Below are 14,740 nucleotides of genomic sequence, written 5' to 3' on the forward strand. Positions count from 1 at the left end.
AGATGCCCTGTGAACCCTTCTGCACTAAAAGTGTATTTCAAGGTTCCTTAGGATTGCAGGAGACTTATACTGAGATTCTGTGTGCTTTTCATAAAGAAGAAAACGTCGGCACAGATATACTTAAATTGAATTATGCTGCTATTTTGGAATCAATGTGCTGTAGAATTGGTATGAAAAGTAGCTAACTTTTGAAAGAGAGTCATGATTTTGCAGGCAAAAAAGAAGTCACGAGGAAAGCACCAAATCTATTTCTGTATATAAATGCACAGGTATATAAATATTCATACACGCATGCGGTTAATGTTATATGTACAAACACACACATACATGCATGTCAATTGGAGAAGGGATTAGGAAATGTCTGTGTATGTAGAACTTCCACTTAAAAAAAAGGTTTGATGTTTTATTTACAACTATCCACTCATATGCACACATATACCCATAAACACAGAATAGAATTCTGCAGCACCATAGCGTCAAAATATGTCTATAGTCTATCGGATCTCAAAGTTTTGTGAAAGCATTCATTTTTGCACCATCCAAGTATCTATTCTGTACTGCTTTTATTTGTTTAAGAATATTTCCTCCTCTGAAGCTCTGTGACAGAAGAGGAATTCATATGTCTCCTGAGACCTAGTTGTTCACCTTAATGCAAAGACTTGAAAGGCTGGTGAGTCAGGCTTGTCCAGTTAAGGGTTAAGTGTGCTGGCTAAATTCCATGAGAGATAGGAAATCCTATCTCTAAAGGAGTAAAAATATTATTGATTAATTGATCCGGCAGTATCTTGCATGTGCATGGCAAGGAATGTGAGGGCCCAGCTACCTCTGAATTTGAATTCAGATGCCAAGAGCTGGGAGCTCCTACCTGAAAGAGATGCTTTTCTAAAGAGTCTTCAACTCCCAGCGCTTCTTAGGTAGCAAGTGATCAGAAATGTGGTGGATGCTTTACAAGCCTAGACAAATGGCAAACCTCATGACAACAAATGTGCAGTAGCAGAATTTGTTTCTAGTATGTTTTCAATGGCTGACTGACAATGAAAATAGGAAGACAGGAATTATGCTGTAATCTTCATTCACCTGCACCTTGGAGCCTAAATGCAGTGAGGAAATAAGAAGCATGTTTCCTTGTGTGTAGTCCTTCCAGTAATCTCTAGTTATAGAGGTGATTGATTTTTTTCTTTTCTGTCCATGCTTAAGAACCAGAATGGCAGAAATACATCACAAAATAAAAGTTCTGTGAAGAAAAAGTTGCTAATGAAAATCTGGAGGAAAAGAGTTGTCTTAGGAACATATAAGAAGAAAGGTCTCCTTCTTCACTGAGATCAGTCCCCTGCTCTTCCAGGCAACCGTGGTAGTAATCCCACACATACATTTATCACATTCACTTCACCGTTATTAGGCCATTATTGAACTACTGCTTTGCAGCATCCCTGAGCCATCTGTAGGTAAGTAGTGATTTACCTATGGATGTGTCTGTGTTTCCAGAGAAGAGGACCCATAGTGCATGTGCCTACACTCTGTGCAGAGGAGGGCTGGTTCTGCAGGTTGGCCTGCTCCAGTGCTACAGAGAGGAATGGAGCTGATTCATGCTGTTCTTTAAAAATCACCTAGAGATCATATGTGACACGGAGAAAATCTCCGAAGAGCCTGATCGTTTTGAATATAGAAATTTATTTTGCTAAATCTGTTGTAATTTATCTGTCACAATAATTTATCAATATCTACTCAACACTACATAAATATTTTTCTTGCCTGGATTTATATAAAGCAATTTTTTTCCCTTTTGACTAGAACCGGGAGCATGAGCACTCTGGCCATCTTAGCCAAGCAAACTGTTGACAGTTTTTTGGAAGGCAACAATGTTCATCATACCCATGTGATAGAAGAACTTTTAAGAATGGCAGTTGAAAGAGAAATAGTGTTTCTTTCCAATTTCTATAGTTTTTACTATGGAGTGAATTTTGAGTTTGCAGCTGTGGCTGGTTACTTGTGGACTTTGTTAATTACCCATAATCAATTATGCTAATACATAATTTGCTTAATATGGTTAATGTAGATTTAAGACCAGTGGGATCATAGATCATGTTATCAGAGTATGTCACCCATTTTCACAATTCACCCAATTACCTCTCTACTGAAGCCGATAGCTTCAGTTTACCTAAAACAGATTTCCCAGACGGGCATCCGTTCTTGATTTGGGAACATTAAGAGGTGGAGTGTTCCCACCACTTCCTCTGGAGGTTTGTCACACCGTGGCCTTTGGCTTGTCCCCACTGCTGTTGTTGCTACAGGGACATAAGCTGAAAATGAAAAGTCAATAGTTCCAGCAGTGATGTCTGCATTAAACTAATCAGCACTGGCTGGATTGAGATGTCCAGCTGGTATTTTGTGGAGAGAGGTTTTCTAAATTACTGGTTGTCAAAATAAATACCAACAAAACTTCCCTGCAGAGGGTAACAGCCAGTTCTGTCCTACTCTTTGCTGTGGTTTAATGGGGTATTTCAAAGACCTGGTCTGTCCCTATTATCTTTTCCAAGTAAGCACCTTAAAAGTTGGTGTCAATAAAATTCCTACGTTGGCTCCGGAACCTGCCCAACGTGTAGTTCAGAGAGAGCATGCAGCCAGGAAGGAGGTATTCCTGAAGAACCTAAACCATCAGGTAGTTTTTTCTCACAAACTTCACGTTAAATACTTCACTGGCTTTGTTAGATTAAGACCAGGAGGTAAGGTATTTTTGGAACTCTAAATAGCTGCATGTTTTCTTTTCCCAGGTAGAAGTCACTATTTGAAAATATTCACATAAAAACCACTCTCTGCTGTATATTTGTAGGGATTTCAGCCATATTGTAATGAAATGCAAAAGTCTCTGTGAGTCTGTTTTATGACCTGTGTCTTGCATTTAGTATATTTGACAAGTTGCTATGAATAATTTAAGTCTTATGTCTTGATTTAGCTGCAGCTCTTGCAAGATTTATTTTAATATAGACTACTCTCCCATTACGTTTTTAAAAGGTTCCTTTTTCTTAAAATCACGGACATGGTCTTAAAATGAATTGTTAGGTATTCCTTGTTTTTAATAAAATATGGTGTTGCATGGTGCACTTCATTATTCATAAAATGAAACTAGCATATTCTTAATCCTATTGTTAAAATATGTCAAGTATTTGGCAAATGACTGGGCTGAATAGATGTCTATCTTTTCCATTAGAGATGTTTCAGCTCCTTAAAATGTTTCTCTTTCTGCTTCGTAGGTGACCACATCTTTGTTAAGAAAAGATAGTAGGGCATCTAGTAAGAAAGTTTTTTATTTTTTTCACATATGAAGTAGGTAAACCAGGACATTCAGTTGACTGTTGTCATCTACCCAAGTGGCATGTCATACTGAAAAAAATGTATATGAACAGATGAAAGAAATCGTTCGATTATGAAAGTTAACTGGTAGAAGAAGCAGTTTATTATATTTTAGAAGATATTTTGACTTTACAACTTTCTTTGATTTTCCACTTTGATAATTTTGCATTGGTGTGAAAAATTTTTGAAGAGTGCCTATGCACACATACCTGTTGCCTAGAGAAAATGTTCTAATGAAATTACTTCTAGTAATTTTTAATTACATTTTTTGAATGTAATGCAGACTCTGAAAATAGAAGCACTGTATGGTTGAGGAGCTCAGCTCCTGTACACTTCACTTTTGCTTCTTTTCTCATCCTTAGCGTGCATGTGGCTGGAGCCCTGAATGTCCCACCTGCTCATGTTTGCTTTTAGTGTTGCTGCTGGCAGAGCATGTCTAATAATCTCCACTCAAAACCTGCCCATTTGCTTGATCAGGAAACCCACATTTTCACATATATTTCAATATTTAACTGGAAAGTAATCTAAGGCCTTTGTGTATAAGTTTAGGAAGAAGAAACATCAAATGAAAGAGTGCAGAGCATCAATGTGATTTACACTGCTCTCAACACTTGTAGCTCTTTTTGAAGACAGGGAGCCAGATATTTTTTAAATATTTGGGTAGTTGCCTTTTAGTGAAGTCAAAGGCACCTAACTGCCTGGCTAGCTCCTGAGTATCTTTAAAATCAGATCAATGACTATACATTAGTTTTGTGCTTCAAGGCTGAGGCTGGTGAGCTACATGAGTCAGGAAAAACATTTTTCCCCTGTGCACAGTTAGCTACATGGATTCTGGTGGGCTTTAAATTTTCAAACACAACAGTTGTTTCTGTTTTTAAAAATCTTGTTTAAACAGATTTTAAACCTTCTGTGGTAATGTGTTGATTTCAGTGGAAACTTCAGACATCCAGCCAAGTCCACATCTGGCCAGCTTGAAGTCTCTGAACTGCTGATATCAGCCAACTCTCAAGTCCTCAGGGACTGACTTCTGAGGCTGTTCAGGCTGCTGTTAGGGTAACTGTATTTAAAGAATGTGAAGCTGTCAGAAGTGAGCCAATATAGAGAGAGAGAGATACATACACACCAAAGATGGAGAAATAACTGGCACATCAAAGCAGATGGATAAGAAGATCCACTGGGCCAACCAAGACCATTCCTGTTTGGATTTCCTGAAAAGTATTTATTTGCTTCTTTTGCTCTATGGTGGTGGTGGAGCAGAAATAGATTTCAATGAGAACAAGGGAAGAGTAGTATACAATTCAGACTTTATTTTCTTTTCTCTTTTAATATGGGATGTGACTAGAGCTATTGTATAGATTTTTAGGGTTTTTTCAGTGTTGAGTTTTTCAGTGTTAGGTATTTTATTCATTGTGCTACACCTTGTCGTGGTCTCAAAGGAATGTCTGAGCTTCAGACCTTCTCCCTGTCTTGTACTGGATGCTGCAGAAGCATCCAATAACTCACAGTGGTCAGGAAGACACCTTTCCTGGGCAAACATCTGCCCCCAAGAAATTCAGTTTGCCACCTCCGGCAGCTCCATGCCTATAGCCCCTTAGGCTGGGAGACCTAATACTTCCTGAATGACCATGTTTTACTGTTTTAGGAGCACCACTCCCTGGGCCAGAGCCATTGAAATGTCTCTTTGTATTTGAGAAGCTTACAGTTAAAGATAAATAGTTTATTCTATTACAGTGAAAAGCTAGGCGTTAATTTCTGTGTTTGGAGATAGATACAGAGAATGTATGTGATAACTTGTCTCTTGATTTAGCTTGGTTTCAAGGTGATTTCTGTTTCTCCTCAGTTCCCCAGAAGGTTCCCACAGCTGCCTGGGGCAGGGGTCTAGTCCTTTTGCTAATACTAGTTCTTATACTTTTCTTTCCCCAAAGAGGATACAGAATTAGTGTCTTGTCTTTCTTTGTATCCCCTTTCTCTTGTTGGTTGTGAATTCACCCTTGGGGAACCCTGTAACCCTTTGCATTTATAGCTGATTCAGCCAGGCATCAACTGATGTCTCTCATAAGCTAAGGAAGTGTTTTCTGACAAAGTTTTAGCCTTTATTAGGAAAAAAACCTGGAAAGCCCTTCTCTACTGTGTGGACCTTGTTGGCCATAACACTTCATTTCTTGTGAACAAATCTGTTTACAGACTGCAAGCACGTCTCTTTTTAAAGACATTGTGGATTATATATTAACTTTTTATTACTTGACTTTCGAATACTATTCATTAGGCCAACATAAATAGGAACAGTGAAGCTGGATCATTAGTAACTCTAAGTAGAGGCTAGAATTTATAGCAAATGCATTTTCAGGCCATGTGTTCAAGTCACTTATAAATGAATATTTCCAGAGCTGGTATGATCTGTGACATATCACTTTTTCTCTTCAAATTGAAGGAAAGACATGATGGCATCTTGGAAGTCACATGGACATTTATTTTCCTCAAAATAACCTATTCAGAGGTACCCTGTCAAGCATTAGCTGAGATCTGCCTTATGAACAGGAAAAAAAAAGGGGGGGAAATAATTGAAGATGTATCAATAGAAAGGCATTCTAAGTATGCAGTCTTGTGTCAAACCAGAATGATCTTGAAGGTTCTGTTTGCTTAATCACCAGATAAATCTCTCAGGAGGCTAAATGAGCTCCACTGTATGTTCCATGAAGAGCTTTAGAGATCTGCTGTTACTGCCTTATGGGGATGAATCCAAAGTATAATAAAAACTTAGTGACAGCAAAGCATTCTGATGAATCAAGCTCTAGAAGTCTGTCCTTGTATTTTACACCAGTGCTGGTGGTTATGCACTATACTGTGTCATGGACTTCCAAAAGACTTTACAGGCAAGACATGCCTTTGCTGAAACACAGCCAGAGGTTTAATATAAGTTTTAAGACAGGCAATGGAGAAAACCTATCTACAGTTGAAAGTATAGTGGGAGGGAAAAGAGGATTTCAGTAGGCAGAATTTCAAGCTGGACTTTGTGTGGGCAGCTAGGAGAAACTTGTCTTCTTTTATGAAGAAACCCAAAAGATCTTAAATGGCTACAAGTATTTTGACTTTGACATACGTCTTATCTGAAATGCATTGCCCCCAGCAGCAGAATGCCTCCAATGCTGTGTACTGGGGAGTTGATTCAGTTCCAATTCAGAGGCAAGAATAAAACCTACTGAGTAGTTACTGTGGTCTCCTGCAGCAACTGCATGCTTTATAGAAGCATTGAGCTAATGATCCAGCACAGCTCTGCTTTAAAATTGTGAGATTTGCAAGGATAACAGGGTTTGATGGTACTGTGTGTCCATAGGCCTATTAGAATAAAATGTTATGGCTTAAAAAGCACATGTGGTTTAAAAAAATGGGATGGAGATAGAAGGAAGTGTTCTTATGTAATTAGCCTAAGTATATATTCAGCTGTTATCCTACGTCTGAAATGTTTTGTGTAGTTGCACCGGAAATATTTGTTGGTAGTACAGGATTGGATAATGAGTTGTGCATTCACTAATATTTAAGCAGATGCTTTGAGCTGTGAATCATGTTTTGAACAGTGGTATGTGGTGCCTGTAGTGTACACAGGCTCATGAATGCCTTCATTCATGCCCATCTGTTAAGATGGCAGTGTGCCCACATACAAGTGGATTGGTCCCTTTTCTAGAAAGCATAGTGCCAGACTGTTATGAGTTTGGATGGCAAGCTTATCTAACATTGCAAACAGCATCTCTGTTGCAGGAAATCCCTTCTCAGTATTAGGACTGAAGCATTAATAGGTGACTTGATGGACTAGGTTACCCTGGAGTGTATTTTATGTGTTGAAAGAAACTACTGAAACATGGCAGAAGAAGAGAAGGCTGCCCATCTCAAAGAACAGCAGGATACCGAGAGGAAGCGTCTGATGGCTTGTTCCGTAGCAGAATTGCCTAGAGACAGCCCAAGACAGCTATTGCAGTCAGGCAAGGGCAGATGGTGTTGGGCAGTGGAACAGATCGGATGGATCTCTTCACAATATCTCCTAGATGCTTGTTAATGGAATTAGCCCAAAAGGCATTATCTTAAATGGCTGCATCATGTCCTGCATTGAACTGTGCGGAGTACTTTCAGCAAATTCTGAAGTTAAATAAAAAAAGTAGGTAGTTTTCCTGTAAAGCTTTTTGGGTTAACTGGGCACAATTTTAAGAGAAATTTGGTTATTAGAAAATGAGAAAAAAAAAATATTTTTGCATCACTTTTATCTAAAGTAGGTGACTTTCACCTTGGATCCATAACCAGATGATGCTGATGCTCAAAATTCTAAGCTCTGTATCTCATTTCCATGTATCTAACATGGATAACATCCCTGCTCATGGCACTAGGAACTAGATGATCTTTAAAGGTCCCTTCCAACCCAAACCTTTCTATGATTCTACAACTGAGGACAAAAATAAGCAGAGTTCAAAAGTGAACACTTTGGGGCTTTTTGAGTTAAGGTCCTACTCAGAATTTTTCATGTTTAGGTTTAGGATTTGTAGCAGTGACAATTCCATGTATTTTTTAAAATATTTGTTCTTTGACTTCTGATATTTTGAGACATTATAGCACTGCCCATTCCCTCTCAATGTGGAGTGTAGAAATTTGATGATTAAAAAGGAAGTTTTGATCTATTCATGTGACTTTTATGGCTTAAGAATTGAAGTAAAAAGCAACTTGTCTTAAATACATTACAAAATTGTTACAGCTGGCTACAGAGTGTTTGGCTTAGTCCTCCTAATGCAGATTATTAATTGACATATAGTGAAGTAAATTCCCTAAAATAAATGCTGAAGTACCTTTCTAGTTGGTGGAGATGCATATTTAAAGACTGAAAGAGGCCAAGATTCTGTCCAAGTGGCTGAAGTCCTGAACTTCTTCAAGTTTATTCAAGGTACCTGCCTTTATCCGTGGGTTATCTATGGAACTCGCATTAGTAGGGCTGATTTACTAGATCCCTACAATGTAGGTAAAAATTACGTGCCTGATTTAGGCAGACTGAATCCCATTCAATGCACCCTGGGGAACTGCACAGTATTAATTAAAATGCTTTCACCCGGACCTGGTGCCCAAGGTGAAGGGCAAAATTAATCATCTTATAATGTGCGCAGTAAAGTTAATCTGAAAAACAAAAGAATATTTTGTGCTGCATGGAAGTATTGCTCACTATTAACATTATAGAGCTCTGATAGGGTGGTGGTTTTTTCTTTTTTCTTTTAAAGAATCTTTCTAAATGCTGTATATCTTTTAAGAAGCAATGGCACTGAGGCTATAAAACTCATTATTTGCTCATTTTTTGTGAGGACAATGTCTGTTATGCTTTTGAACATTAAATTGTTCAATGTTAGTTCTCTTTGCACTTTTACTGTCCTACCTGTCCTGATAACAAAAATTTGCTGTAGTGGGCGAGGTGCCTGTATCGACTTTAGCCGTTGTCTTTAGAGAGCGTGTGTGTCTGTTCATCATGTCAGCTGAATAACTGAGCTGGCTGATCGCTGTGTCAGCAAGCTAAGTCTCTCTTCCATGTCCGTAATTCTCCAGCTCTAAACATACTTGACAGTTAGCTGGTGACCTTAGAAAGTCTTTTCATCTCTGACTCCACAAGTGGTAGCGTGACTAGTGGGACAATGTTTTGGAAAGGGTAATAATAGCTTAAAACACGTTGAGGTTAAAAGCAAACATCTAAATGCGTTTGTCCAAATGACAAAGATGAGCCACAGTTTATGAAGTCTCACGCACAGCTGCAGTAGCTGGTATATGAACAGGTACTGTTTGACTTCTCTTTTTCTGGTTTCCAAATATTTTTTCCCCAGACCTTTGTTGTTTAAGGAACAGAAACTGATGTCTAGTATTTAAATGGATTTCAGGAGCTGGCGAAACAGGGGATATCACATTTCCTTACGTACAGTGACATCCATCAGCAAAACCTCTAAGCATTTTTAATGAGATTTATGCTGCTGTCATGGTCTAATGCATTATAAAAGCAAAAAGGGAAAATGAATTATTGTCAAATTTTTGGTGGGCAGACTAGTCTTTTAGAACTGCAGAGGGATTCCCTTGTTCTGCTGAGAGCAGCCTGGGTATGTGGGTGAATGCTGTGCTCATCCTACGCTCCTAGCTTGGAGCTCATCAACCCTTTGCTGCATATTTTTTGTCACTTTAAGAAAGCCTTATCTCTGGGAATAACAGTAGGAAATGGGGGTTTTGGTAACCAGAAGGTAGAAGAGGCTGATATGAAACAAAACCAAGACTTCTCTGTGTTATGTTTCTTTTTTTGTTTGTTTTTCAGCTAGGGAGAGTGACGGATGGAGTGCAGCAGCCATACTTTTCACTAGATGCATATTCTTTGCAAGAATGCGATTCCACTAAGATTAAAAACTTGAGCATGGCTTTTGGTGTACTGAGCTTCCAGGGCAGTGTTTCTGTAGCCCCTTGGCTCCAATCCATTAAAGATTATTCAATTTTAAAATTGTGCCACTAAAATTCACTGTGCTTATAAGAGACTTAATGCTGACAAGGGCTTAGAGAGGGCAGTCACCTGAACATCCTGGTGAGCCCTGATGGGAATGGGAATGATACATTCTTAGAATAACCTTCTGGAAAGCCTAAGAAGCAAGCAAAACATAAGTATAGCAATTCTTGCTGTTCAAAGCCTTGGTCCATGCCAGACCTCATGCAAGTTACAGAAGAATAGGTAGAAATGGATGTTGGCCCTTGGGAGGACATTGTAACTGTTCTCCATCATATAAACGCAGGAAGACCTAAAAGGGAGTCAAACTTGGATCAAGTCTTACTTCCACAATGTACTTGACCACCGGGCGAAGGAGTAGTTAAATGTGTCTACATTCAAATGGGAAAATGAGAATAGTTTTCACCAACAGAGCCTTGCCTCTGCAGCCTTCATGGTGAGCTGCCACATGCCAGCTCACACCATGCTGCATTTGAAGTGGTGTTTTCTTGGTTGATAACTAGCCAAATGCCTCAGCTGCTCATACAAATGGTTCAATGCAAATCAATGAGATTTTCTGGACACAAGCAGTTAATATTTCAACAAGCAACTGCAGATAAAATTGCTGTGTCAGATTGCGTGGCAAAGAGAGCTGTTGCCCTTGTTCAGAAAATTCTATGCCTGGAAAGTTTTCAGACCTTCCCATTTCAATCATCTGAAAAATTCTGCTTTCAGATCAACTTTGAAACGTTCAGAGTCTCTGTATGCCAGTTTTTTTTTGACATTGTTTTTCTAGTTTGGAAGAATTGAAGATGAAACAGAGTGTTTTCTACCCCCTGGCAAACCTCAGGAGGCAGGTTACTGCTACAGACTTTGCTCTGGTTCTGCAACTGTCCTAATGTGTATAACTGTGTATTAGGATAAGAGGTCATTACTGTCATTCAGTCCTTTCTTAGAAGCATCTTGCTGGATGCTCTATTTACCAAGCATGTTTATATGTGTGTGGATGCATTTCGGTTTTCCAGCTGATTTTCCAAGGACAAGTGGGCCTTTTGCTGCACACTGTTCCCTTCCTTACGTGCAGAATTTGTCAGATTCCCAGAAAATGTCTACCTTGAAACGTCAGTCCAACAACAGTGAAAAAAGCAGATTAAATTTTGCACCATGATTTGATTCAACAAACCATGTTTTTTGAAGAAATAGCTTGATTCTGCTGTAAAAAAACATGCCAGCGAAGCACAGCAGCTTCTTCTATCTCTCTCAGCCCACATGTCTGCCATTTTTGCCCCCACTCCTAAATATGTCTATGTCACCCAAAGGACGTAGTCCTGGGCTTTTGGCCAATATCCTGGGCTTGAATTCCCACACAGAAAAGCATTTACTTGGGAAAATAATACCATGTGGCAGCCGGTAGGCACAATACTACCTCAACTGCCAGAATGCACTGACTCTAAATGAAGCTGTGGCAGATGGCCTGAAATGTTTCAGTGCTTTCCTTCTCTAGACAGGATTACCCAATTAATTTGTGCTACGGTGCATTGGGGGTTTTATCAGGTTCTGGTCAGACGGGTGGGATGCACTGGATCTAGTTTTGCTGGACCAAGCAGGGTCTGCAGGTGGGATGAAGGCAGTGTACAGCCAAATCCCTGGAACAGCAGGCTCCTGGCAGGGCCGGACAAGTAGGAAAGAATATGGGGTCATCCCTCCGGACACCCGGCACAATGTCTGTTGGAATGAGAAGAAATGGACTCCTGGTTCAGATCATGACTGAGCCCACCATTTGAGCAGCCCTGTTTTAGATAAGGGTGGCATTTTACTTGGTAGTGATGCTTTTATATGCACTATACCTGCAGAAGTAGCTTTATGTTACTGTTTATTGAGTGTTGTCCTCATGCATGGTACTTGGTAGATAGAGCAAAAGGCCAGTAGGACCTTTCTGTTGTTGTGATTAGAGAAATCCGTACGTGAACAAAAAAGTTATTTTTGTTAAGACAGTGGTGATCTATAGGGAGATTTGGTATAGCTTAGGGAAAATATAAGGAGAAGAATAAGAAAGAGTCAAATAGGACATCAAGATTTTGGGGTTTTGGACAGAGAGAGGCTAGTGCAATCATTTTTAGTGCGGCAGAATAGTTGGCAGAAAAAAATGAGCAGCTATCATTTTGCTAGGTTTATTAGAAGGAGTGACTTTGAAGTGTAACCTAGTAAATACAGTCCATCAAACCAGAATTAGGCCAGCTGCACATTACTGAAATAGCTCAAGGAAAATGTCCTTGTCTCTTCTATCCTCTTCTCTGGGTACATGTTTTCACTTGGTTAAGAAAAGTCAGTGGAATTGCATTCAAAAGTGTTGTCACTTCACAGTCTGTCACAGGGCTTTTGCCAGCTCCCTTCAAAAGGAGTTGGTGCCTAGAACTGTGCCAGCTGGTTGATCTGATCATCCTATCACTTTACTAGAAAATCTAAATATACAGCAGTACGAGCTGAAATATGTCTGCTGTCCTGTTTTGCAACTATTCTGCATTTGAATGAAGAACTACTTTCACATTAAAGCAGTACTGAAGCTCTCTCTATCTTTCTGTTCTATAGGTTGTCATTTTGTATTTTGAGCCAAGTGTATTTCGCTGTGTTCTCCTAAGATGGGTTCGTCTTCTGGGCTTTGCTACTGTTTATGGAACTGTGACGCTCAAGCTGCACAGGTATTTCACATATTATTAATTTCCATCTCTGTGGGAGTATGTGCAATCTGTGTGGTTACTTAGATGAAAGAGCTGCAAATATTATAATCAAGCGCCGTTTGTGATTTTTAAAAACACTGTGTATTTCTTCTCACTATTCCTGCTCAAATTATATGCTACTAATCCCAGTAGAGAACTATGAATGCCGACAGGGTTTGATGAAAAATATATATATCAGCTGTAAAATTGTGCAAGAACCCCTTTTCACAGAAGGTGAATATATTTTCCTTGAATATAGGAAAATACAGAAGTGTTCATAGAGTGTTCAAAAGTGTTCAAAATTTTCCTTGTAAAGTGTTCATAGAGAGATGCTTTCTAAGTGTTTAGATACAGCTATGGTGAGTAAAACAATATGCTGTGGTGTATATTCTTACTATGTTTTCTTATGGCTCATAAGTCAAAGGCTGCTTTCTTCAGGCAATCACAGCAGGCAGGCTACACACTCACAAGAATCAGTGCCCACCAGCAAAAAGTGTGGAAAATTCTGGGTTCCATGGGGTTGTCAGTGCATTCACATGCGATTCAGAGATTAAGATTCAGAGACCCAACTTCAAATCCCACTTCTACAGTCCCCTTAAAAACTGAAGCCTTTTCTGGGTATACTGGATAAAATCCTAATGCTTCTTCCTCTTTAAACTTTAGTGAAAAAACTTAGTGATACATTCTGCAAGTATTTTTATTGAAGCAAAGAGACATGCAGTATGTGTATATTGGTACTTGAACATCTTGGATGAAGTAGGCTTGCTCATCTTTTTATCTTAGTTTCATTACTGTGTTGGCGTGTTAGATAGAGGAGGTTGGTATTATACTTGTAAACTGAATGAGGACTGAGAATATCTTGTGTTTCATGTTGCACTATTGGCTTGTCACATTTTCGGTGGAAAACCGTGCTTTCCCATTGAAATAGAGCCTCTTCTTGCAGCTCCCTTTTATTTGTGCCCTTGTTACAAGTGTACACTGTAGCTGGTAAACTCTGACTGTATAATGCTATGTCTGGCCACATCTTTGCATTGAAAATCATCCAGAAAATCCCACACCCTTTTTCTGGGATGAACAATTTCTGATGCAAAAAGAATAACAACTAGAGCACTGTAGAAAAGTTGTAGCAGAACTGGTGACTTTGCTTGAATGGTTTGTTATCTATAGCTCAGATATATAGAGAAACAGCCTAAGACTATGGAAGACTCATATTGTCATTGCAGTTCTGCTACCCTAACAGGCTGTTTATATGATTTTACATGATGTGAGGAAGCAATATCCTGACAGGGCAGTTGATCTTCCGTTTATATGAATTTCTACAAAATTGGGCAGAAAATCTTGCACTTCTGCTTTGCTCATTCAGCTGTTCAGTGTTACTTTGCACCTGTGCTGACAGGGTCAGCAAATGGGACAAGGATTGAATAAGAAACCAAGAGTGAACTACACCCTCAGCCTTGATCAGCATAAAACAATGAAGGCTAGCAGCAGACTGGACTGTATCAACAGGAGAGCAGCCAGAAGGTTGAGGGAAGTGATTATTCTCCCTTACGTGGCACACCTTAGACCATACCTGCAATGCTGTGTCCAGTTTTGGACTTTCCCAAGACATCACTGAACTTGAGTGAGTTCAGTGAAAGGACATCAGGATGGTCAGAGCTTGGAGCACTGGCGCTGCAAGGAGAGGTTGAGGCAACAGGGCTTGTTCAGCCTGGAGAAGAGATGTGTTGGAGGGACCTAACAGCAGCTATCCAACACCTATAAGGAGGTTACTGAGAAGACGGAGCCATGCTCTTTACAGTGGTGTGTATTGGGAGAACAAAAGACAATGACAGATTGAAATGGGAGATTTCAACTTTATACAATATATAAATTAGCATCAGTGTCAATGTCATACAAGGAAAACATTTTCACTATCAGGGTAATTAAGCAGTGGAGCTGGTTGCCCATGAGGTTATGAATTTCCATACTAGGAGGTTTTCAAGACCCAACTGGATAAAGCCCTGAGCAACCTGGTCTGGATTCAGTGTTAAGCCTGCTGTGAGTACTGGGTGACCTTCTAAGGTAATCCCAACCTGAATAATTCTATATTTCTTTGTGAAACATGAAGAGAAAAAAAAAACCTATTTAGTATATTAATCTAGAATTACTTTCTCTAGGAATCTATCCTTGGTTTCCACCCAGGTATCCTGACCAT

At 39.4% G+C, this 14,740-nt stretch overlaps 1 protein-coding gene across 2 annotated transcripts in view; it reads left to right on the forward strand.

Annotated features, from left to right (window-relative positions):
• The window catches only part of GPR158 (G protein-coupled receptor 158), a 209,949-nt gene that overhangs the window by 141,979 nt on the left and 53,230 nt on the right, over positions 1-14,740 (forward strand). For both annotated transcript variants that reach the window (XM_052804510.1, XM_052804519.1), the window contains exon 6: positions 12,419-12,528. In XM_052804510.1, the coding sequence (XP_052660470.1) occupies positions 12,419-12,528 (110 nt within the window). The remainder of the gene's footprint in view (positions 1-12,418; positions 12,529-14,740) is intronic.

The sequence above is a fragment of the Harpia harpyja genome, chromosome 1 (genome assembly GCF_026419915.1).
Source record: "Harpia harpyja isolate bHarHar1 chromosome 1, bHarHar1 primary haplotype, whole genome shotgun sequence".
In the NCBI taxonomy this organism is placed as follows: domain Eukaryota; kingdom Metazoa; phylum Chordata; class Aves; order Accipitriformes; family Accipitridae; genus Harpia; species Harpia harpyja.